The sequence below is a fragment of the Boleophthalmus pectinirostris genome, unplaced genomic scaffold, assembly GCF_026225935.1.
Source record: "Boleophthalmus pectinirostris isolate CB_2022bp ecotype Guang Dong unplaced genomic scaffold, ASM2622593v1 HiC_scaffold_12, whole genome shotgun sequence".
Taxonomy (NCBI): Eukaryota; Metazoa; Chordata; class Actinopteri; order Gobiiformes; family Gobiidae; genus Boleophthalmus; species Boleophthalmus pectinirostris.
In genome coordinates, this window is record NW_026571018.1 from 18,710,328 (window position 1) to 18,736,960 (window position 26,633).

Sequence of the window (26,633 nt, forward strand, 5' to 3'; positions counted from 1 at the left end):
GAAGTTACAGGTCGGATCTGTAGAAAGGCAACCTCGTTTACAGTCACGGTGTCTGTTTTTCTAGGTATTTTTGAGCTATAAAACCACCTGCAATTTAATAAATATAAGAGGGCTGTTTAAGAGCTGTTTAATGTCAGAGCAATGACATATGCATAGAAACAAGCAGGTGACGGACCCCCAGACAAAAAGTTACATAGTGCACCTTTAAATACATGTTGTAAAAGTTGAAGTCTGTTCAGAGACAGCTCCAGGAGCGTCCAAAATAAAATATGAGCTGATAAACTCATAAACGAATACAAGAATCCCACGAATTTCAGAACAGTTTATAGACGCCACAGGTACCACAGGTAGAAAAAATTTCAATAAAAAGACAGGATATTTTGTGGTTTCCAGATGAGATTCTATCTAAAGAATTCCAGCTTTCGCTATTTTATAATAGCACAAACTCAAATTTCGATTCGATATATGGTGTAGGCCTGTAGTAAATAGTCATGACCGTGGATTTAGAGTTACTTTGTTTTGAACAGTTTAAAATTTTAAGGTGCACTATGTAACTTTTCTGGTGGACAGTCCATCATCAGCGCTTCTTTCCACGGAGACACTGCTTTAAATTTTCCATAGTATGGCATTACACTTATGGATAGAGCATGTGACACCACAGGGCCAAGTTACATGTCAGATCTGTGAAGAGACCTACTCAGTAAATCCCGTGTTATTGAGTTGATGCAAGATGGATACTTTTAATGCCATACCAGAACATTTCAGACAAAACAACAGCATCTTCATGGAGACAGGCAGGCACCCAGCGGACCCTCTACCAGAAAAGTTACGTAGCACACCTTTAAGCAAGCACAACATAGTCTTGATACTTAGAGATATATTCAAAACATATACATAAAAAAAAAAAAAGACATTTATTATGTAATCTTGCCTGATACACCGCTCAATGTTTCATCACCTGCACTTCTTATTTGATTTGTGGGTATCTTTCACGCTGTCCGGGCCAGATGAGACTGCAACAGGATTTCATTACCCGGTTTGCTGGGTGGACAGAGGTCATACGAGAGTACTATGACAAATTTGAAGATATACTGAAGAAAGTATAGAAGATAAACGATAATATTGAGACAGATTTAGCAGATTTAAACCACAAAAACTATTTTGAATGTACAGGATCATGTGCTGCAATAAATAAACAGCAGAATGAAACACTTTAATATTTATTTTTCATTTGTAATGAATCATAGAAGTTATTAATTCAACCTTTTACAACTGAAATCTTATCATTTAGCCAAAAAAGAACCAGTGCAAAAGAAAATGCACATATAAATATTGACCCTGAAAAAATATTGTTGCCGTTTTCATATATTGAACGATAAGTCAGTGTAGTAATTATAGACAGGTCTAGACATACTGTATGAGGGCCTGACCTGTCACAAAGGCTTAAATAAATGTAAATGAATGGCCAGGGTCAAAAGGCACGTACAGTCATCATGGGCAGTGTTGGTATTTACCTTAAGTCGTTCACATGGGGTTGAATTCCAGAGAGATGTGTCAGCGGTTGCTAAGATGTAATATATAAACAAAGATTAATACCATCTGAACATTCTTTAGTATTAATAGACAGGCTTCTAATCTTAATGAAGTAGGTCAGACATTTGCACTGGGTAGGGCTGTACAGTACATCACAAAATAATCAAAATTGTAATTTCGGTTGGTGCAATTTTCAAATTGCAAAAGCAGAAATTACTTAGATTAATGTCTCCTGCAACAAATGAAGTATGCTGTTTCATATTACAAAAATCCTGTTGTACCTGTAAGTGTAAGTGGTGGAATGTAACAAAGTAAAATACCGTATTTATGTATATGTATCTGTACTTTACTGAAGTACACTTTAAACTGATTTTTTTTTTTTTTTTTAAACTTCACTATATTTATGAGTAGGTACCTGTACTTTATACTCCACTACATTTTTGGAAAGGACTGAAAAATATAAGTATTTCTTATTATTGTGTGAGACCTGCTGAAAAGACACAGAAGTTTATTTTGAACACTTTCGTAGTTTGAGCAAACAAAAATATACAAATAAAAACTGCTGAGAAAAAAAAATAGAAATTTAACTCAAATCTTAATCAAAATCAGTACATTTGAAGCTTTATTAGACCTCAGAACCTGCGTAAAATACTTTTACTTTTTGCTCTTTAAGTCATTTTTTAAACAGGTACTAGATTTTTTCATGTGATACTTTTACTTTCTTTCTATTTGTACTTTTACTTAAGTAACAAAACGGAGTTCGTCATCCACTAATGCCTGTGGTTTAGCCCTCTACAAACAAGTTCGGAAATGTATGAGATTTTTGTATTAGTTTGACAGCTCATATTTCAGTGATCTGTCAAATGTTAATACCTCTTGAGTTATTTACAGTGTGCACATATATTGTAAATACTTGATACTTGATGTTATAGGAATTGAAATCACAAATCACCACCAGCCATCAGCAGTCACAAGCAGACTCACGAAGGTTGAACAAAGAAGGGCGTTCGTCACAAACAAAATTCAAATTAATATTCAAAACTCATCCGAGGCAAATGATTTTCAGCACCAATGGGGAAAAAGAAGCTGTGGTTATTTAATGCTAATAGCAAAATGCAATACAAAAAATATCTGTTGTAAGATTCAATCCATGATACTTGGATGTTTCTATTTTAAAGTATGTATAGCAGATTATTACGATTCTTTTATTTTGACTTAATTTGGTGGGATTATCACTAATTTAAATGATAGTTTTACACAAATCAAGAAGTAATTTGTAAAGAAAAGTTAAAAAAAATGTTGAAAATTATAGGAAGTAGAGAGTTGTAAAACACTGATCAAGAAGAATTGTATACAAAAGCACAATTTACATGCAAGATACACCTTTTTCTGATACTTTAAACACGAGTTCAACAAAATAAAGGTGCTTTCTTATATTTGTATTTCTATAATCACTTTTTTATACATTAGAGGAGATTTTCTAGGTAACAATTAGGCAAAAATTTGGAATTCCCAAATGTTATGTCACAATTTCTAACCAGGAAGTCAAATTTTAAACCTAAAAAAATTGAAAAAATCTGGAAAACGAGTGTGAATGTTTTTACAAAAGTCGTAAATATAATGATCTGAACTGTGCCTTACCAAAATGAATAGTCCACCCTGACATGGACACTTTAAACAAACCTTCAGTTATAGAAGATATGGTTTGTTTTCCTAGACAATGCATGAGAACAATTGTAAGGAGAAATACCAGACTTTGATACGATGTGTGTATACGCTATCACGCTTGGATGCATCTCACTGCTTCGTCTGGCTTATCGCGACATTCTTTGCAGCTAGAATAAATCATACTGTTTTACAATACAATACTGGGGCACAGCTGGTATTGGGCTTAAAGCTCATGCAAAGATGCCATTTGGACGTTACGTATTTTTAGCCTCAACTGTGATTGAAAAACTACCTATTGTGGTCATGGTGGTGCGTTTTCTCATTTCCAACCATGTTAAGGAGATAAGATCGCTGTTGTTGATGGAGAAACCAGCACAGTTCATTTAAAGGCAGTGCTGATAGCGCAAGGAGAGCCCCGGGCGGTGCTCTGTGCAGGAGGTATGAGAGGTGCTTAATGAAACAGGTCTGGAATGTGCAGAGAGGATGTCTTTGCTTTGTTTTCTCACGGCAACAAAATAGGTCCCGAGTCACCTGACGCACCCACACTTAATCAATGAGAAATGTCACTGCGAGCGAGTTTACAGGTGCAGTTATGGTCAGACAAAGGTTTGTGGTTTAGTAATAATGTTCCCTAAGTAGGTTTCAGTTGTGATAAAATACAGTCTAATTTGTTGAACATTTGAAAGAAAAACATTAGAATTTGTCATGCTTAAAGGTCCTATATTACGCACAACTGACTCTTGTGAGGCGAGTTAGAATGCTGTTACCGCCTCAAAAAGATAGCTGGAGTTATGTTATGTTTCATTTACTCATGTTTGAGTAATTCATTATCATTAGTTTGTCGACATCTCCAAAGCTCAGAATGTTCTGCTCCACCTTATGACGTCATGAAGCGGTAGATTTCCAGTTAACAGCTACATTTACCTTTTGTTCAGCAGGGATGGGCAATTCCAGGGCTAAAATTATCCAAATGATTCTAGTGAAGGTGTATGGAGTTTAAGTTTTAAGTGGATGTAAGTAAAGCGTGTGTGAATGAAACAAAACACGACTCCAGGTATATTTATGAGGAGGAAACAACATTATAGCATAGATAAGAAAACAGTGCATAGGCTCACATTTACACTAAGCATGGACAAAAAATTTGGACTAGACCGGAACTAAACTAGAACTACAACAGAACCAAACCAGATCTATTTTAGGATTCAAAAGCAAACTAGGACAAATATAAATGCACCTTTGGGCTACTCCTATATTGTAATTAGTTTGCCTTTTTTTTCTTCTTACTTTTCTTTTTGCAATTTTGGTCTATTGTTATCAACTGTCCTACCCGTGACTGGACTGAAAATGAGTGTTCACCAATGTTAATGATAACACAGTGTCATTGGGAGAAGGGCAGAAATGGATTCAAGCGCTGTCTGTTCACCTTCACAAAGTGTAAAAAAAATAAAATAAAAAAATCTCCTGGGAGTTAATTACGATGCCTGAAGAAAAGAGAAGCTTTTAAATCTATACTTTTGAACTCCTATAATGTCTTCTGTATATCTCGTAAAAGAGACATACCGCCTGTTTTGTGATGTTGAGTTGGAGTGACATTCATTATATTCCATTAGCAGAGGCACAAAAAGCACTTGAAAAGCTGTGGGCTTTGTTGACTGATGTGTGGGAGGAGAAATACACTCAGCTGCTATCTCTTTGCAGATTATTATACAGTGTATTACAAATATAATAGAACTGTGCTATTAATCACATTTTAATTATAATTATTGATCCAACAAAAAAAATGATGTAATCAAAAAGACAATTATATTAGTTTCTGTTCTGTATGATATGGGTGCTTGATTTGCTCATAGTTTGTCTAATCACAATGACTTTTTAAAAATTACTAAGTGTATTCTTCATCTACAGGTTAACTTTAGACAGGAAATAAAATTATGGTCACAAATAGTGATTTTCATAAACAAGAAGCCCTCTCAACGTTGATTGATTGATTGATGCAATCCTGTATTCTGCATTTGAGTGCTCAGAAAATATCTGTTTTCACCTCCCCATATCCCCACCCATCCCTATCCCTGTACTTAGGTGCAATTATTAAGTACGCATTGTTCAAAAGGTTCAGTAGCCATTCTTCAGAAAATAAAAATCTGCATCTTGTTTCTGTGAAATGCGTCTGAAAAGGCGGGACCTGTCAGCTCTGCAGTTTTGAACAGGAAGTCAGTGGTCTCATTACTAAGCTGTTTTAGATCAATATTTCAGTTTACAATGAACAAAGTGAAAAACAGTGATCTGCTCATGTTACAGTTTAAGTACTTCTTTAAACGTACACTGTGTAACTTAGTTCAAAGGTCATTTGTTTGTCTCCTCGGAAATGCTATTGCTGAAATGTCCCAAAGTATGGCATTAAATCTTCTTCTATGGAGTCAAGCAGGTGGGCCAAGTTACAGGTCAGATTTTGGGATAAGTGACCCTGCTCTCAGTAAGAATGTATGTCTTTCAAGACATTAAAGGGACAGTCTGGAATTTTGGACATAGGACCTCATTTCCTAGTTAGCCAGAGTGTTAGAGACGTGTGGAGACACTTTTTAAAATATTCCATCCAATCCTTGTATTTGCAGAGGTCAGTGGTGCTAGGCTAGTGCATGTCAATGGCCATAGTCAACCTGCCACTAAAAACAGTCTTACCCACTCTACAAAGCACCCGAAGCAAATCTATTACTACACCAGACTGTTGATGTGAATGTCTGTGTTGATAGAATAATTTTAGAAGTAAAACCAACCTTGCATTTGAAGGATTTATGTCTGAGCAGCAGGAGTGAGTTGTACTTCCTGATAGAAAGCTTGGCAGCGGTGGACTGATATATGAGAAAATAGTCCCTCAACGACTCATGCGATGCAAGGTTAGTTTTATTTCAAACATTATTCTATCAACACAGACATTTACATTGACAGCCTAGCGTAATAATAGATTTGCTTCGGGTGTTTTGTGGAGTGGATAAGACTGTTTTTAGTGGCAGGCTAACTATGGCCATTGACATGCACTAGCCTAGCACCAGCGACCTCTGTAAATACAAAGACTGGATGGAATATTTTAAAAAGTGTCTCCATACGTCTCCAACTAGGAAACTAACAAGGAAATGAGGCCCGATGTCCAAAATTCTGAACTGTCCCTTTAAAATCTCCTGTAAATGAATAAATGCAAATCAATAGGACCCTCCCTCAAAAACTTACACAGTGCACCTTTGAGGTTTGTGAGATAAAAGCAAAGACAATTTAAATACGCCTATTGTATGTAGTCCAGTGGCTTTAAGAATACTATCAAGTACTGAACTAAAACAAATGTATGACTCCGCACTGCACTAACACTGGATAAACCCAGATGGATGGAGCTGCTGCAGCCGTTTGACGCTAAATTGAGCTGAACGCATAGATCTTCACCAATTTTCATCTCTTTTCATCACGTCCCCGGGGCCAGTCTCTCAACAGCTTCCAGAGACATTGCTACATAAGTCTAGACACTTTGACAAGCTTTGGATGTTCTGTCATCACGAAGAACAACTGAGAGGTCAAGAGCGAGTCAGTCAGTGTAGTCAGGTGAAGGCCAGGACAGGCAGAAATATGCTGTTTATTTTTATGTAGAGGAGAAATAAACCAAACTTATCTCTGTAATAAACCTGGGCGTCAAAAATGTACTGTGTAAATGATCGTGGCTGTAAAAGATGATGTTTTCAAGATTATTAAGTCTGTTAAAATAATTATGGATTCCATTATTGACGTATGTGAGCTTGGAGGAGAAATCCTCATCAAAACACTACATGATGATTTAATCCTTCACTGTTATATAAACCGGGTTAGAAACAGCAATAGTGGAATGTCTGTGCTACTAATTTTACCAAAGTTGCCATGGAAGTGGAGTCAAATAAAATAAAGACTGAATTATTTTGCCCATATTTTGCCCAATGTATGTACTACTTAGACTTAGTTTTATGTTTGTCTTTGTTAACAATAAGGAAATTAGCAAGAAAGTCTTCAACCAAAAATGTTTCTCTGAAGCATATGGGTTTGCAAGCACTGTTGCCATAGCAGTTAACAATTCAAAACAAAACGTAATGTCTTTTGAATGGTCAAAAGTACTAAAATGGCACCTACTGTATTTATGGGGTTCACCACTTTGTTACTTACAACATTTTGAGAGCTTTTTCCCATTCAGAACATATATTTTGTTCATCTCTATGACAACAGTCCTAATAATTCATCTATCTGAAATCCATGTATAAACATTTTAAATAAAATAATTGAATTGAACAGTGAGTTAATACACTAAAACAAATGTAAAATGTGTTAGGAAAATATCTGTATGTCTGACCCTGTTTTCTCTGCTCCCTCAAATGTCCATAATAAATCATCGCTGTATATTTTTTGGGGCTGACTAATCGAACTAAATATTACTTTATGATTAAACAAACTGGATACACTTTGCACACATCTCCTGGGTCGACTTGACTTCATTTCATAATTCTGCCCCCTCCTCCTCCTCTCCCTCCTCTCCCTCCTCCACCTCCTCCTTTGCAGGTTCATATTCAGGTTCAACTTCTGTTCAGTATTCCTCTGTGATTACCGAGCTCAAACGTAAGTCCCCCAGCAGTCCGTCTGTCTCATCTAATCGCAAATACCTTTACTCCGCTCCACTGCACCTCGTCTCTCAATAATGTGTTTCGGTACAAGAAATTGCGCCCGCCCTAAATGCATTATTGAAAAGCTATAGGTTCAGTCTGGCCCTCACATGCCCCCTTATAGTCTCCATATCATCAAATATTTAGCACGTACCGGCTGGGACTTCAGCAGCGCCCCGAAGATGAATGCAAGTGTTTGATTAGTACAAGGAGAATTAAGGATACAACAGATCTCATTAAAGGGTCTATATTTTGCAAAACTGACTCTTGTGAGCTTTAAGCCATGTTATAATGTTGTTGTGATGTAAAAATATAACTAGAGTTGTGTTTTGTTTCGTTCACATATGTTTGATTAAGCCTTCATTATGAGTCTGTCTGCATCTCCGCAGCTTAGAATGGTCTGTTCCACCGTGTGATGTAATGTAGTGGTAGTTTTCAAGGTAACAGCTACCTTTTTACCTTAGAGATTGACAGTTCCAGGACTGAAGTGATGCAAATTATTCTTGGGAAAGTGTATGAAGTTTCAAAACAAGGCACTTCTTGATTACCGATTACTGATTACTTCTGATTACCGATTACTTCTGATTACCTGATTACTTCTATGTGCATTACACATGTCACGACCAAATAGCAGCGTTGGTTAAATAAAAAAGTACTCTCCTATCGTCGAGTGAACGAATCCTAATGCTGCGAGGTGATGAATCAGGCTACAACATTACAACATGGGACCTTTAAATCAAATTGGGACTGCCAGACTGGCAAATGTACAAGACCTGGTTTGATTTATAGTCCCAGTTGGAACTCATAAATTAGTAAAATTAGAATGAAAGCTGTCTGGACTGTCAGGGTGTTTTTGTATTGAAATCATAATAGCATCTTTATAGTCAGTCACAAAGCTCTACTGTTTTCAACAAAGCAAAACAACAGCATAGCCATGGTTTCTGAATGATTAAATGTTAGAACCGTTGCCATAGCAGTAAACAATTTCAAACTGAATTTCCAATCTTTTAAATAGAAAGTCCTCAAAATGTTGCCTATAACGAGATAGTGGAATGCAGGAATGCAGAAACCTTTGGAAGATGCAAATGAAAAACTGTCTTTTCAGAGCACGTTTCTCATAATAAAGTCTTATCTGTCTTTCATCTTTTTGACATTTTTTTTCTGGCACTCTACCAACATTGCTTTCAGTCTTTGCTGCTGACAAACCTACAAAAAACAATCAACAGAGGAAAGCCAATTACATTCAACGGAAAATTGATTATTGATTATTTTAAGTGACTTGTCTCTTTTAAATGTTATTGACGAGCTAGTCAACAAACTTCTAAGGTGGAGTGTCCACTACTTGCTTGAATCCATGGAGATGTTATGTGCAGGCTTGCTTCTCCATAGATCTGACCATTAACATGTCGCCATTGTGATTATCAAGTTTATTTCCATACCGTAGAATAATCAAGGCAAAACAGTAATATCTTCATGGAAAAAAGCATTTGATGTACCCTCCACCAGAAAAGTGACACAATGCATCTTCAAATCAGTAACTACAGACTTCTCGCTAGTTAAAATGGTACAGGATCATATTCAGTGCCTTCACATCCTCTCGGTTATTGATCTTTAGCTCATGATTGCTCGGTCAGACACGGATGTACCCACAACCCGCCAAGCGACCGCTGGGGAGTGATTCCATTCATTCTATTGTTGACGTGAACCCAATGTGCACCTCTTAGCACCCCCACCTCTCCTCTCCTTCTCTTCTCCTCTCCTCTCTATTTCCCCGACATCTGCAGTGCGTTTCCTTCAGCTCTGTGAGGAGGAAGTGGAATGGAAAAATCCCTCTCCCGCCCAGAGCACGACCACATGGCTCAGGGAGGAGAGAGCCGGTCAGGAACCCGCCGGCCGCAGTCGGACATTTTTGTGGTCGACTCCGCGCCTGCACACTAAGGCTCAGCTCTGTGACTCCAGCTTCTTCTCTGCTCATGCTTTTTGGGCTGCATGGTTTTGGGGAAAAAAATAATAATAATAATTCTGATTTTTCTAGAAAGTTTTGTGATTCGATTTGTGGCATATTTGTTTAAAGCTGTTTCCCAAACTGGGGACAAATATTTTAAATGTCACAAACCGTCAAGACCCAAGTCAATAGACATTATCCATAAATCACAAATCACAAAATAAAGGTGGATTTGAGCATTATTGAACATTAATGAGGATATTTTATTGTTGACTGAGGATCGTGTCTCTCTGAACAATAAGTGTTTCTCAAGTTTTAAACATTGAAAACCCGTAATTGAACCAGCAATAAAAGTATCCATAAGTCGCCTATTTGGACATTAAATGTAGCCCATTTCTTTTTCTTTTCAGCATTTAATTGAACCAGCAATATTGGAACAAAATAGTCAATAAAATAATTACAAAAAGATTAGAAATTATAAAAAACATGTCTTGTTACATGCAGATCGTGACAAGGCAACCCCCCCCAAAAAACCTCTTGTGACCCAGTCTTTGGGAAACAATGGTTTAAAGGTCCCATATTATGTTATTTTTTGATCTATGTTATAATGTTGTTTCCTCATCACAAACTTACCTGGAGTTGTGTTTTGTTTCACTCACACATGTTTAACACACAAACTCTGCATATTTAGGCTGAGGTCTTCTCTCAAACAGAAAACACTGTTCCACCTTGTGATGTCATGTGGTAATATAGGAATTGCTCCCCTGTGTTTTTAAACTCCATACACCTTCACTAGAATCATTTGGATGATTTCAACCGTGGACGGTCTCTACTGAATTAAAGGTAAAAGGTGTTGTTAATGTGAAAACTACAGCTTCATAACATCACAAGGTAGAACAGAGCATTTTGAGCTTTGGAGATGTAGACAGAGTGATTATAAAGGATTACTCAGATATGTGTGAAACGCAACTCCAGGTATGTTTTTGATGAGATAACAGCATTCTAACATGGCTCAAAGCTTAATTTTGTGCAATAAAGGACGGCTGAATAGTAGGATTCAATTCAGGCACAGTATAAACATGAGCATGAACACTCATAAACTAATACAAGAATCTCATGAATTCCAGGACATGTTTGTAGAGGTCTAACCTAAACTATACTAAATTATAGAACAGACAGAATATTTAGGTATTTTCGGAAAACATTATAATAACTTAACAATTGCAGCCTTTGTGATTTGATAATTGCGGTAACTCACAACGTCATTTTGATTTGATTGTGATATATTGTGGAGCCCTGCTGCAAACTTTCTCTCACGCACTCCCAAGACCAAAAAAAAAAAAAAAGTTTACAAGAACAGCCCAAAAGGACGCACTTTCTCCTCAGTCATTACAAAACCCTCTTTTCTTCCTTTCCCAGACTATTTATACCAGTTGATACAAGAGCCGGGATCACCTCCCTTTGCAAAAGCAGAGGCCACATCAGCAAAGTGGTTCACCGCTGCCTCACTCACTCAGGCTACAATGAATGACTTCCATCCACACACGCAAACCTTCGCCAAGAGGAACATACACACACACACGGCTTTCCAGGCTTCTTAGTAGGTAATGGACAAGATCTCGTACCACAAGATCTCACGAGACAAAATTGCCAGGATATTCCGCACATGAGAAAAATGAACTTGTGAGTTTTTCCCCCCATGTTTTTACATTTGCATTGGGCAAAAAAGGTTCAAGTGCTGGCAAGTTGCATTTCTTGAAAAGATGTAATTTCAAAAAACAGTGATACAGTGACAAAATGTAAACATATAATATATCATAAATGGTGAGGCCAAATAATGAATAAAATGTGTTTATTATGATTAATGTTAAAATCTCGTCTTATGGAAACACCCCTTCTTTTCACAGATATTGACTTACATTTGTTTAAAGTGCGTATGATGATTTTTTTTTTGATGATTCTCAATTTTTTTATAAATTTGGTGGGATTAAACCTGTTCTAAATATAAATTATGTTTTTACACCTATCAAGAGGGAATTTGCAAAGAAAAGTTGAAAAATATGTTGGAGAGTAGAGCTATACAGACATTTTAATGATGTCACACTAGGGAGAATTCTGTCCAAAAGATATCCACAATTTACACACAAGAAACATAATGAACTTAACTATGTTTTAGTGAAATTAGTAGCTCAAGCTGTTATAGCCACTTGAGACTGATCCTAACCTTAACCTCTTTACCTCATATCTGAACTTTAAACTATGCTATTGACCTAATAATAAAGGATTTACATCGCAGAGACCTTTTTATTGTTTCTGTAAGCGAGACAGTTTCTACTAATCTGATTGTGTACAGGTTTTAGTTACCACATTGTGTTAAATACCTACCCATTCAAACACTGGCTGCCTTTTACAATAGCTTGTGATCACAATCAGAAATGAGAACGAACTGACTGAGCCACAGGAACATCACTCCCATATTTTAGACAAAGATAAATGACCCAGTTATGCCACATTTCTTAATCCTAATCAAGTTCTATTGATAAAATAAGACTCAGTCTGATTCTAGGAAGATTTTAAAACATGACGAGTGATTCTAGTTGCTTAATATTCACTTGATACCATTTACTTTTTTTTTTCCATTGGACTCCTTTTGAAACTTGTCACTTCTCCAAAATGGACTGCTTTTCCTTTTAGCCTAGATTCACGGTGCAGAAATAGAAGATGGCTGTCCTCTTTGAGATGATTGGATTCGTTTAGCTGCATGGACACCCCCATGCAGCTAAACAAGTGAAAGTGTGAGTGTTTGAATCATAGACTGTGTAAAGAAGTGGACTGTGAAATCAACCATAGCGTTCGTCTCCAGTCAAATGAAGCTCACTGAGGCTGGGAGCAAATTTGCAGCCGAGTTCCATATTAGGAATTTATTTATGAACAAAGCAGCAAAAAAAAAAAAAAAAAAAAAACTCATTAGGATGATGTAGAGTGGGTTAATACGGACATTTTAAGAAAAAAATGTCAAGGCTCGTGGCAACACTTACAGAGAGAGGGGTGAATTTTTCAGTGTAAAGTCAATTAGTCAATGGAGCCACAAGTGCCCCCATGCTTACTTCTTACTTAGAACGTGTCCATTTATATATACAGCCTGTGGTTTGAAGGTAAAACAACCATACACAAGCCACTTTATAATGTCTGCCTTTTATTTATTATACCTGAAGATCAAATATACTTAATTGGTGTGATTTATGTGGACACTAGAAACTTTTTATTGCCTGGGTTAAATGAGTTATTCATATTGATAGATCACCATTCACACGTGCTAAATACAGCGCTTGTGGTCTGGTCTCCAAATTGAGTCATTTCTTCTTGTTGAAAAAAGGGTGTCATAAAAGCCGGCTTTATGAGCGGAGAGTGGAATAAGAGTGAGCTACAGAGGGCTCGCTCAGCTGTGCTTGCTCAGAGGCAGCGCTCTGTTATTTAGCGTGTACACAATAAAAAACGCCTTGACTTATTAGACTTCCTTGTTCTTACTGAAGCAAAAGGTGAGGTGGTACAGTTTGGGAGGAGTACTTTGAAAATATATTTAGTTACATAATACTAAATACCTGCTTTGAAATGTATGTTGTGCATATATTCTGTGTTTTGTAACTGGATTCTGAATACTTCACATTAAGATTAGTTTTATTATAGTGTAAAACTAAGACATAAGATTAAAACAGATTTATGTTTGTTGCACTGTATATTATGTGTTTGCTTATAACTGTAAAATATTGTATGAACAGCTAACTATCTTTCTTATATTGCCTAAATCGGTGCATCATTTGTTCATTTGACTGTAGCAGTATGAATGTTTTCTCTTTCAAATCATATAAATACATACTCACCGATAATATACTGGTATAAGATATTGGTACAGATTTTGAAAATTTTGGCGGATCAGATATCGGCTTCCATTGGCTTCCCATTTAATTTTTTTGTTCTGTAAAATGATGTAAAAAGGACAATTTACTGGTGAAAGTTCAGTTTGTCAATTTCGTTTACATGTACTAGACATTCAAAGGAATCGAAATGAACCCATTTCGACATTTCCACATTACACAAACACACAATGGCGCATACGACATGGCGCTAAAACGTCTAATATATCATAATATTAAACTTGTATTTTTACTAAGCGGTTCTGTGTAGTTACAAAACACATATGTACTTTATGCTGTTTGTGTTCAAAGAATATAAATGATGTTTTTAGTCTTTGCCCTAGTATCGGCTGATATCGGGTATTGGCAGATAATTAAACCTAAAGTGCTGGCATCAGTATCAAAAAAAAAAAAAAAACTTTGATCAGAGCATCCCCACGGAATACTGTGAGCTCTCAATTAAAAAGATATCACTGAAAAAACTAAATAATTGAACTCCCCAGAGTGATTTGCTATAGTACACGCGTTACCAGGGAGTGTCTTGACTGAGTTTGAATGATGACTGAAGCCGATTGGCCACATTCCTGCAGTGTTTCCAGCTCCAGATCGCACTCAGTGCACTCCTGGTCTGTTCTGTGAGCTTCATTCAAGGGACCTATGCTATCTGTCTTGTCTTACAATGTTACTACACATTACTATTTGTCAGAGCCACTACGAGGTCCCATTCATCACATAAGATATTGGATTATTTATCAGTTTTATCAAATGGTTGAAAATGGTGGAGGACAGATGTGCACTGTAAATCATGTGGTTAAGAAACGTATAACCTGAACTGTGAAATATTTCCCATGCATTCCCCTTTTGCATTCCTAGCATCCTAAATATTGACTGCGATGAGTTTATAAGCTCGTTTCACAAGTTTCAGAAGCCAGAGCAGGATTTTGCCGTTAACAATAACTAGCATGCTAATAGCACTACTTCCTGGTTCATGGAGGATAAAAAAAATGCTAGCCCAATTAGATGTAGACAAACACAACTGTCTTATTTCAACCTTAAGAGCTGCTTTTACAATATATCTGTACTGGGGTAAAACAAATCTCACTTTATTATGTAAAAAAAAAAAAAAATCTGCCCCTTTTAAGAACCATTTTTGGAAAAGCAGCGTTTTGACCTTTTTGGATGCTGCTCAATGCTCGTCTCCATGGCAACGCAGGTGAGCAACTTTTAATATCTCTCTGAATCCACCAGAGATTCATGTTTTGTCCCAAAGTCCAAAATATGAATCTTGTGGTAATTAAGACAAGAAAAGATGACAGAGAAGAGGATAGATTTTAAAAAAAAAGAGAGAGATTGACTATATGCTGGTAAAAATCCCTGTTGGAGAGATGTTATAACGTGAGTACACAAACAAAACGCTAGTGGCTCTGTAATCCCTGACAGATTAGCAGACTTCATTACACAGTCCACTGCTCCCCAATCCAGTGTGACAATACAGTGGCTTTGATAGGGCCTGCATAAACACAGAACAAAAGACACTAGGATTTATTAAGCAGGATTTAAATAGGTAGGTATTCTGAAATCAAATCAAAGCTGACATGAGACAGTCGAGTTATTAATATAGACTGACACTTATAATGCACACGAGGAAGAAAATTTCACTGCATTGTGCGAGTTTTGCTATAAATAGTGGAATACAACAATTTTAATTCTAATGTACATCTACATTTCATCTACGTGTTTTTGTTTTTCTTATGCTATGTCATCGCTATATGTTATGTTAATGCTACTGAACCCTAGCCTGATTCATCAGCCGGTTTCACTTCGTGTAAACCGTCTGACCTCATGGCATTAGGATTAATTTGCTCGATGGTGGGCAGGCACTATTTTTTATTTAACCAGTCACTGCTGTTCGGTCGTGACGTATGTAATGTGCCAAATCCTGTAGGAAGAAGGGCAATAACGTCTTTCCCCTTGATAAAATTCACCAAATATTCTCTTTGTTCCGGCTTTAAATCCTCGATCTGGGGAATTGTTGCCAACACAGAATGTATGTCTTCATCTACATCTATCTCGACCGCTTTGTTTACTGTTGTGTTGTACCACAAAAGCGACCTAGTCATGGCTTCACAGCTCTTCGGTGATTGGCTGGTGCGCGGTCTACAACTTCCGGGGTTCTTGCTGCTCAAAGCCAAATTTCTCCACAAAGAGATGAAATAAGTGAAAACTTGAAACCTAATAAAAATACTGCAAATAGATATCCACACTTAGACCATTTAAAATACCAATGTGCTCCCATTTGAAATTTCAACGTGCAAATTGACACACACATTTCTTGTAAAACCATGTCATTATTATCTTTTGGTTTCACATTAGTTGTGGCGTGTCCCTAGATTTCCCATTCAGTCACCTTCACCCCCATGGCGTCTGTGTGAGTGCTGTGTGTAGACGGGTGTGGTACAGATAAACTCAATGTGTGTCCAAGAGGGACAACCAACCATCTGGCAGAGGAATCCCCCTCTCAGCAGGTCTGTGTGCGTGTGCGTCTGTGTGTGTCTGTGTGGTATGTGTGCGTGTGTGTGCGTGTGTGTTTGTGTGTGGGTGTGTACTTGCTCAGGCTAATTATGCTACAGCAGCACTTATGCACTGTTTTACAATCTGTTTGACAGTCAGGACGACTCAGGAGGGCAGGGGCACAGTCGCCCAGTCTGCCAAGGGCACCAGGGATGGGCTGTCTCTTAGGATTGGGACAGGGTTGACTGCTTCTCTAAAAACGATGATTAAAATAGCAAAATGAAAGGCTTTTTATGCTACTACTATTATACTTTTCATTTCATTTTGCTTTAAACATCTTTATTGTCTTTCTTTGGGTATCTTTGTCACTCAAATGTTGCCTCTACTACCTTTTTGTAGTTAAAATAAGGTTATCTGTAAAACAAACAAAAAAACATAATAACACTGTCAATGTTTTCAAGCACAGAAAAATATGATCATTATCTAATTTTAAGTGTTATCAGATTATTGAAATGTCATGTAAACATTTGCATCTGATGTGAGTAATCTGATTTTTTTTTTCTAATAGCTCATCACATATGCAGGTTTTCACAAGGAAAATTATACAAAAATGTAAACTAATGTGACAAAGACAAAAACATATTGAGAGAATGTTAAAGATTTAAAGAGTTATTTTAAAATTCATTGTACTTTGTCTTTTAAATACAACAGTTACTTTACATATCTGCTGATTAACAGATGCATGTCACCAGGAGTTTTCGATGATCAAATTTCTTTTTGTGCATGTAAACACATCAACAACATCAGATCTAATTATTGGTTCTGATTATTCAAATTATCTACTCCACAATTCACCTGACAGAGCCTTTCGCTCACTCTTATTTCGCAGTGTCAAATAAGACATCTCTGCCCTGAGGCTTGTGTATTATAATTCACTTTTGTAGCTTTTCTGAGTAATAATAAGCAACAAAGTTCCTCATAAAAAATATTCATGAACCAATATGAATACAACTACCACAGACTCAACTTCGAGAAAGACTTCTTTGCTCTGACGGTTTGCAGTAGAGTATGCGACGCGAGCAGGTGCTTAGTCTCAGATGACAAGAATTTGACGTATGTTTCAACTCGCTGTCCCTGTCAAAAATGCACCTGCCTCCTTTAGCGGCCCTGTCTTTGAATCTGTGTCGGCAAATACAAAGAAATTGCAATTCTGGAGATAGCCAAACTGACAACTTTCATTTCGCAGTGTGCTCTTTTGCAGCAGCTTTGGTCTAGATGGGACTTAAGGCATTTCCAGAATAAATCTCATTGAAGACAGGAGGGTTTTGGTCAAGGAACTCGCTGTAATTAGGGGTCAGGTTATACAAGGTTGCACCAGAGTTAAAGGAGACATATTATGCAAAATTGACCTGTTTTGACTGCTAAAAAGTTGTATTTAGAGTGATTCTTGCATAATTTGAGTAATTTTTATTCTGCATTCAGGATGTCATTGCTTTGAAAATCCCAATTGTAATCATTACTGATGCACACTGACTTACTTTGCTTATCTTTTTGTTTTTCTTAAATAGTGATACACTTAGGATATTTCGTAGTGATTTTGATATAAATGGAAAAAAAAATAAATAAATCAGCTGCTTGCTGTGAACTTCAACTATCCATAGGCAGCCATAATAATATAATAAAATAATTTGACATTTACATTGCAATTGTAAAGCAAAAACAGAACAACAGTATTTTAGATCATTGTTTTAGATCAATATTCCTATTTAAAAAAAATAAAAAATAAAAAATCCTCAGCTGTCATAGATTCTAACTGTATAGCAGGCAAAGCAGAATATGTCTTTCTCACTTGTAGCTTTTTAAAATGCTGGTCATGTCACTGCTCCATTTTCATGATCCCTGCGTGTTGCAATCTCCCAAACCGACCTGCCAACTTCACAGAGCGTCTGCACCGCACTGCTCCAAAATCCAAATATTTTATTCCCTTTTCTCTTTCTTCCTCACACCAAAAAAAAAAAAAAAAAAAAACTCTTTGAAATGTTACAAACCGAATTCATTTAAAAGTGTTGCTTCATGTTTACCAATCCCTCCAATAAAATGAATAAGTTAACCCAAATTTATTAAACGCTCATCTGCTGCGTTCTCTGATGTTTACTGGTCTTTAAAAACTTTATGGGATTGTATAGTCTCGGAGCACAGAACACCCAGCTGCCCGCATGTGTTTTGTGTTGCACCTCTGGACTGGAGCCAGCTGCTGTTTACTGTATTAAAATGCATTAGAGGAGATGCCTTCTTGGACATTTTTGGTGGGATTGGATTTGAGTGGCTGTTTGGGTTTGTTTGCCCGGTGCTTTATTGTGTTGCGGTGTGTCGAGAGAGGGGTCAGGCGTGGGAGGGTTTTTGTTTTATTTCCTTTTATGTCTATGTATTTTTGTTTTTGCCTTGTCAAAGGAGCCATATTACGCTATACTCTCCTTCAAGTTGTAACTTGTTTCTTCATCAAAAACATAACTGGAGGGTTTTTTTTTTTCATTCACATGTTTAGCACACAAACCCTGCATATTTACAAACTTCTTCATTCAACCAAAAAACAATCTGTTCCACCTTGTGACGTCATATGGTACAGGAAGTGCTCCACTGTGTTTTTAAACTCCATCTTCACTAGAATAATATGGATAATTTTAGTTATGGAATCTCCAGTTTCTGCTAATAAAAAGGTAAAAGGTAGTTGTTAACTTGAAAACTACCACTTCATGACATCACAAAGTGGAAAAGAGCATTTTGAGCATCGGAAATGTAGACAGACTAATAATACAGGATTACTCAAACATGTATGAATGAAACAAAACTCCAGGTAAAAAAAATTGGGTAGCAGGAGTACTACTTGGATATACAAAAATTGTGCACAATTGTCCTTTCAGTGTTCTTCAGTGTAGGGACCAGTCTCAAATACAAAGCTGAAAAAACTGAGGCACTCAGAAAGTACAAAATAATCAAAAGTCTTTAATACCACATGATAGTAGTGCAAAAATCCATAGTGCAAAAATTCTAAAGTGCTACAGATACAACATGTAGAATTTGTACAATATACTAGAGCCCTAGTCTTAAACTGTTTCATTGAGACGAAGATGTAAAACAGCAATTGACTATACATTTGTAGTTTTAAAGGATGGGGGAGAAATTTAACTCTCCATTGAGTCCTGGGAATTGGGTAGCCTTGAGAGTGCAGATCCAGTGGGACTCTATCTGTAGTAGTTTTCAGTCTGTCTCCTCCTCTTCTTGTTTCTTTAATATGTCCAATTGCACAGACTTTTAGGTCCAACTCCAGGTATGTTTTTGAGCAGGTAAAAGCATTCTAACATGTCATGTTTTGTGTAATATAGGACCTTTAAATATATTAAAACAGAAAATAAACTGCAAGGATGCAGACTATGTAGATTGGCTTCATTCCTGCTCGGGGCACATGAGGCAGACTCACAGTTACTTCAAAGACTGTGTGGTTTCTCGCGGTGGACGGCTTTTGTGTGAATGACAAGCGCCTAAATTATTACCTTCTTGACTTAAGTGTTGCTGTACAAGTTCTCATGGTTATTCATTATAGTTCATTACTGTTTACTTACCTAAATGTGTTAAGCGTGTTTGTGTCTTTTGTAATTTGGTTTTGTGGTTTATTGGTTTTCGTTTTCTTCAAATTAATGTGTTTTGCTATAATCTTTTATTTTCAGATTTTGTGCAAAATTCTGGTACATTAAGACACAGATATTACTCAATACTAAAATACCAAAACTAGATCCAAGTCATACTTGGATCATACATAATCGATACTCAAAAACTCACAAAAATAGAAAAGAATTTGACCTTTTTAGTATTAAAATGGTCTTAATTTATAGTGAAAATAATACAAGACCACATGCTAAAAAGAAAAAAAGGATATTATTTCATGTTTAAAACAACTTTAAAGGTCCATTATGTCACTTTTCTCGTGGAGGGTCCGTCAAATGTTTTTCTGCATGGAGCTGTTATTGCTTTGTTCACAGTATGGCATCAAAAATCGGTATCAAGCCTTTTTCTTACTTTCAAAATCATGTTGGAAATCTTAACATTGTGACAACACTGACTGCACTCAAAGCTTGTTGCAAAGAAGGGGATTTTAACATAACATTATCATAGTTCTTCCCCATTAGCTGTTGTGCCAAAAGTTGATGCAGCTTGTTGCTTTGTTGATGCTTAAAATACCCAAGTAATTTACATCTTAAAGACTCACTGCTACATCATTGCAACCATTTATAACACATCTGAGCGAGCCAAGACCACTTAGCTGACAGTACACGCACTTTGGGGATGCTGAATGAATGATAAGCTTTTAGTACACTCTATCACTCATAACCACAGCGGGATCTGTCTAAGTAAAGGCTGTATTAATTTAACATTGTTTGTGTGGTCAGTATAACTCATCTAATGCTCTCTTGTGATTACAGGCGTTGCACAAGACATCCAGAAGCACTTTGACCAGTCAGACAGTGGGGTTGGCCTTCTCCAAACAGGTTAGTGCTTCTTCTTAATTCTGTAATTACTGAGAAGACTTGGCTTAAGAGAAACAGTGCAATGACTCTGCCAAAAACTACACTCAGAAGAATCAATGGAGGCTCACTACATTAAAGTTACTGAGGTCCCATTTAGGCTCATAATCTAATTTTAAAGACTACAAGAAAGTATTTTTTATGTCTTGGTTGTTTGCATGTCTATTTTGTAATTATGACATTGCTTTCATTCCAGCTTTAAGCCAGGTTATAATACTGTTGCCTCATCGAAAACATACCCAGAGTTTTGTTTCATTCACACATGTTTGAGTAATCTGCATTATTAGTCTGTCTACATCTCCAAAGTAGAGGTCTGCGCGAGGTCCCGCCCGCACCCGCACTGGGCAGTCCCGCTTCTGCAAAGAATTGTAATTTTCAGTCCCGCTCCCGCCCGCAAGTCCCACAAGATGGGGACGTTCGCTTTCTTAAGCTCTATCAAATACGGAGAAGTGGAAAGGAAGAAGCGTGAGATTAGACCACATCTGCAAGATTAGGCTGCTTAAATTGTTTTTATTAATGCCAAATAAAATATGATGATAAATTATGTATAATATGCTTACATTCATCATTTGTATATTTTACTTTACACTCATATTCAGTTTGTGGGACTGCAGTTTATCATCCCACCTGCACGCTCTCGCATTGTGCAGTCCCACTTCCGCTCGCGTCCGCAATGAGCTTTCAAAATGCAGGGCTCTACTCCAAAGCTCAAAATGCTCTGTTCCACCTTGTGATGTCATGCAGTGTAGTTTTCAACTGAACATCTTAATTTTACCTTTGTACAGTAGAGATTGACACTTCCAGGGCTGAAGTGAGCACTTCCTGTATGTACAGAGTGTTTAGTTTGAGAGAAGAACTCAGCTAAATATGCAGAGTTTGTGTGTTAAGCATGTGTGAATGAATCAAAACACAACACCAAGTATGTTTGTCATGAGGAAACAACATTAAAACATAGATCAGATAAAACTTGAATCTTATCCAGAGTACATATGAGGCTCTGCTACTGTTTGGACGAATATTTGCTGTCCTATAATTGTGCAGTTATTCTAAAAAACTAACTGTATCCTGGTCAAGGTTGGCAGACAGAGCTGACCCCAGAGCCAGCAGCAGTAGCAGGAACAGGAGCAGTAGCAGCAGCAGCTTTGGAGGTCACTGGCAAAGAAAACAGAAGTGCACTGCTCTGGCTCTCTACTAGTATATATTTATGTCACCTATATTCACTACTGCCTTAAGTCCACGGTGTTGGGCTGGGTTTCCTGTTGTAAGAATTTACCTTTTTGGTTCGATACACTGCACAGCTCTCTTAGTTCAGGACAGGGCGCAGTCTTGTCCCCTTTAAGCACTCAAACCCCATTCAAACACCAACAAACTCCGACTCACACAAAGTACCATTGAGCCGAGGCAATCTGCTCAGGGAGAGAGGGGGAAGAATACAGCCCAGTGTTTCCTCGCCACGTCATGTTTGTTGACTAACTTTAGTGAGCTGAATCGGGGCTGAAAGACAAAAATACCCTCTTGCTATATTTGATGTTGGTTTTGCAATGAATGAGTCGTTTTATCACTGGAAAAACGCTGGTCTAATGCGCAGGCTTAGACAAATTGGACCAAGGCGTCTGGCATTAAAATAGACTCAATGTAAATCCTCTCCCAAAGCAAGTGAAAGTTACACTCATTACACACATTGTTTTGTTAGGTAATCTTTGCTACTGTACCAGATAATTATTTAGCATTGTCGTTGGTAAGATGTTTTGTTAAAAGGCACACTATGCAACTTTTCCTGTCCAGCACCTGGTTGTGTATAAGGAGACATTCTAGGGAGATCCCTTTCCCTGAAATGTACCACAGTATGGCATTAAAATGGGTTATTATTGAACAATAGGTGTAGAAAAATATGCATTCTACCATAAGTGGGCCCACCTCTCCACAAATCAGACCTGTAAATTGGCTTGGTGCTTGTCTCCATGGAAATAGATGTCGTTAATACCATAAAAAAATCCTGGCAAACCAACAACATCTCCATGGTGATGGACCCACCCCCCTGGAAAGTTACACAGTGCACCTTTAAATGCTAAATGAATAGTCTTCTTCTGGCCAGGAAAACAAGAGATTGTTTCATGTAAATCCCGGTTGTATTTATGTATTTATTGAGAAAGAAGACAAGGTTTATAAAAGTCTATTTATGAACTTTATTAGTCATTTTAAGCACATTAAGTAGTTCAAAATAATAATAGAATATCTTAAACAAAGGTCTCATTGCAGAAAGTAGTATTGCTAATATTTTTGTAGCTGCTTCATTTAAACCTGTGAAACAAGTGCAAAAAGACAAAAAAACAAAAACATGCTGTCTGGACTCATTTCAAAAGTCCAACCAAAGCAGAACCCGAAGGTGAGGGAAAGACATTATTATTATTTAGTCAGCATGAGCTTGCATCTGTAAAAACATACCTACATTTTGAGCTACCAGACGTTTTACCCTGAATGTTTGGTTCAATAGACGCAGGAAACCGTAAAAGTACTTGCAGATTTTAATTCTGTTTTGATTGGCCCATTGTGACGCTCAGACACGTTCTCCGAGACGACTTCCACTATGTGTTTATGAAATGGAACTCCTGACGGTCGATTCTCACCCTGGTCCCAGCCGGGTAGGTCTCCACTTGGCCCCTGATCCCCGGGCCAAAACCCCCCCCTCACACTCCCTCACATACCCCCCTTTCCTTCTCACCCCCCTTCCCCCCTCCCCTCGCCTCTCGCATGAGTCTGAGGAATGTCCAGGTCTGGAGCTGTGAGGGCAGCCGCCGCAGACAGAGGGACCTGGGTGTGAGGGAGAGGTTAAAGGGTGACGTCATGCCTGTTTGTCAGTTGAAATGTTTACTGTGTAGAGCCTTGTGTTGGTGTTAGTAATGATTTAAGTGCTGCAAACTTAAGCCGAGCGTAATGTCATTTTTGTAGATGGGTTAGCATTAGTCATTGGACAAAGATTGATTAGGAAATAAAATAATCATTATTATTGCACTACACTGCATTTCTGGTGGAGCGTCTGCCACCTGTGTTTTGTCTTTGTCTTTGCCTGGAACGTTCCCCACTGTACGGTACTAAAATTATCTATCGCTATGGCAACAAGCAGGTGACGCCACAAGTCCAAGTTAAATGTCAGACCAGTTTTGTGCAATAAAAGCATCTGTAAAAGTATAAAAATAAATCCTAGATAGGTTATTTTAATGTCATACTGAGGAAAATTTCAAGTGAAAACATAACATATCCAGGGGTAGAAAAAGGTGGCGGACCCTCCTCCAGAAAATCTTCATAGTAATGTACTTTCTCTGAACCTAAAACAGTTACTTTGTATTATTTATGAGTTGTTTGAAGAGGCAATTTTAGGGCCTGTTTACACGAGAAGACTTGTGGGAAAAACGACAAAACATTTTATCAGAAGTGCCTTTCATTTAGACAGTGATGGCGCTTTTGGGGCTTAAAGCACAAAAATCTGAAACCAGAGTGGAAAAGTTTAATAGGATCCACCGTAGCGTTTCCATCTACATTGCCCAAGATGCAAAACTCTGGTCAGATCTGCTCATGTTGTGTGCACTTTTACATCACGTACATAGAGTACACAGAAACAAACATGTCAGATGGCATGCATACCCAGTCGAATTCCACACACTTTCGCATTACCGTATGCACACAGATTTCCTCCTGAAAAGGCTTGTCTAAATGCGGAATAAAAAGTGAAGACATGACACCACTTTTGCATCTTCTGTTCAGACCGTCATCATATAAATGTAGCCTCAAAATCAAATCCTTTGCCTAGCTTTGATATTTTAACCTCAGTCCTATTCTTGAACTCAGTCGTTATACAACAACTCTTTGCACACCATTATTGCTTGTGTCACCCACATATCTCCATCCCACGACCTCTCCCATGGGTGCACAATCGCTCCTTCTCCGAGCACCTGCAGACCAGCCTTCTGTCCGGTCCACCTGGGAGCTCAGACTGCAGCGTAGGTGTTTTACAGCCTGTGCCAGGTCACCTCACACATATGAAAAAACACACCCCCTGACCATGCAATCCAAGTCTTAAAACAAACACAGGAATGAGACAGAAGTAAGGTGGTTAAAAGTATAGAAAATCAGATACTAATCAATTTTAAAACTAGATACTCATGTACTTGAGCAGGTATCGCTATACTAAAAAAGACACATTCACAGGACTGAAATTAACCATTTCTGAATAGCTTTAGAATAATCTTTAGTTTTATGAACAGCAATATTAAGACCACACAGACTAGTATGGAACCTACCTGAGTGACAGTAGAATTACACAGATATAAGATCACATGTAATATATAAAATATAAAAAAATACAATATAAAAAATTGACTACAATTTTTTGTTGAAAGTGAGATTGTGTAATTAAACTACTGAGTACTGAGTTTATTCCTTAGTATAGAAATCAAGTTTGACATTTAGTAACGTGACAACAGTAGTCAAAAGTACTACACAGAGCTTGAACCCAGGTCAAAAGAACTACTGGAATAAAACTGTTCCCATATCATCAATACATACATACTAGACATAAGAAATCTAGGTTAAGCTCAGGGAAATCCTCAGCACTGTTTTTGTTTGAAAAGTAGTGCCTCAAAATGTCTTTCCAAATCAGCAGAAAATACAGTACCAGTTAATTGTGTTTTGATTTAAATTCACTCTAAATTAATCATGTTTTTAAAAGAGTTTTTTTGAACTAAAGAAAACACTGGGTTTTCTTACACATTTTCCTCTCACCGGCTGGAGGTGTTGGAGAAAACCCAGAAGCAAAATGACTCAGAAAGCCGATGTCTTGAGCCAAACTAGTGTTTACCTTGTAGCCTTTGAACTTCTGCTACTGCGTGAACTTTGCCCTTTGCCCCCAGGCAGTGGCAGTGGTAGTGGTAGTCTATAGAAATCCTCAGAAGACTTATACAGAAGTTTTTTTAGAAAACAGTATACAATAGAATGTGGGGTGGGCGGTATGCCAATAAATAAAGTATCTAGATTTTCTAATAGCCAGATCACAATTTCCATTTTATTGATTTTAATATTTAACAACACACCAAAAACACACCACACGCTCAATACAAAAAACAAACAAACAAACAAACAAACAAAAACAAAAACACTGCCAAAAATGTCAAAGAAAGTTTTCATGAATTTAGATCATTTATATTGCCTTGGAGAAGTAACTATAGACATCTGCTTCTTCTGAAAATTCACACTTTATTGTAGTTGGTCAAATCCACGTGTTACTCACGAAGAGCCAGATTGAAGAGGTTTAAGTGGGAAATAGTATTTGTTTAAACACAGAATTGCATTGAAAAGAAAATGTAGTGGATCATGACAGCAATTTTACCTAAATATTTTTTGGGTTTGATTTTTCTGGCCATATTACCCAGCCTTAAACAGAATGATTTTAATCAAACTGTATATTTGTTTTGTTAACATGGAAAACCTAAGTGGATCTAGAAACATTATATAATGAGGGAAAATCACAAAGTGACATCAGAGTATTTGCCAAAGCACTGGTCATCTCTTAAGATAATGTATCTACATCATGTGTTCAGATTCACTATCACACCATCATCACCACTGACCTTCAAAATATGTACTTCAATAAACAACTAGACAGACTCAACAAACCTTGATACTATCGTCTAAACATACAGTATTATTAATAACAGCCTAGTTAAAAACACTGTTGACAAACAAAGAGTAAATTGCAAACCTTTGACAGCTTTCAAATGCTTCCCTGTTTGTGCCAATGGCCTCTCATATAAAAAAACGA

The 26,633-nt window shown here is 37.2% G+C and overlaps 1 protein-coding gene across 1 annotated transcript in view; it reads left to right on the forward strand.

Annotated features, from left to right (window-relative positions):
• Nucleotides 1-26,633, forward strand: part of spns2 (SPNS lysolipid transporter 2, sphingosine-1-phosphate) — a 99,390-nt gene that overhangs the window by 10,982 nt on the left and 61,775 nt on the right. Inside the window, 1 exon segment of the mRNA XM_020930209.2 lies at nt 20,717-20,782. Coding sequence (XP_020785868.2) covers nt 20,717-20,782 — 66 coding nt within the window.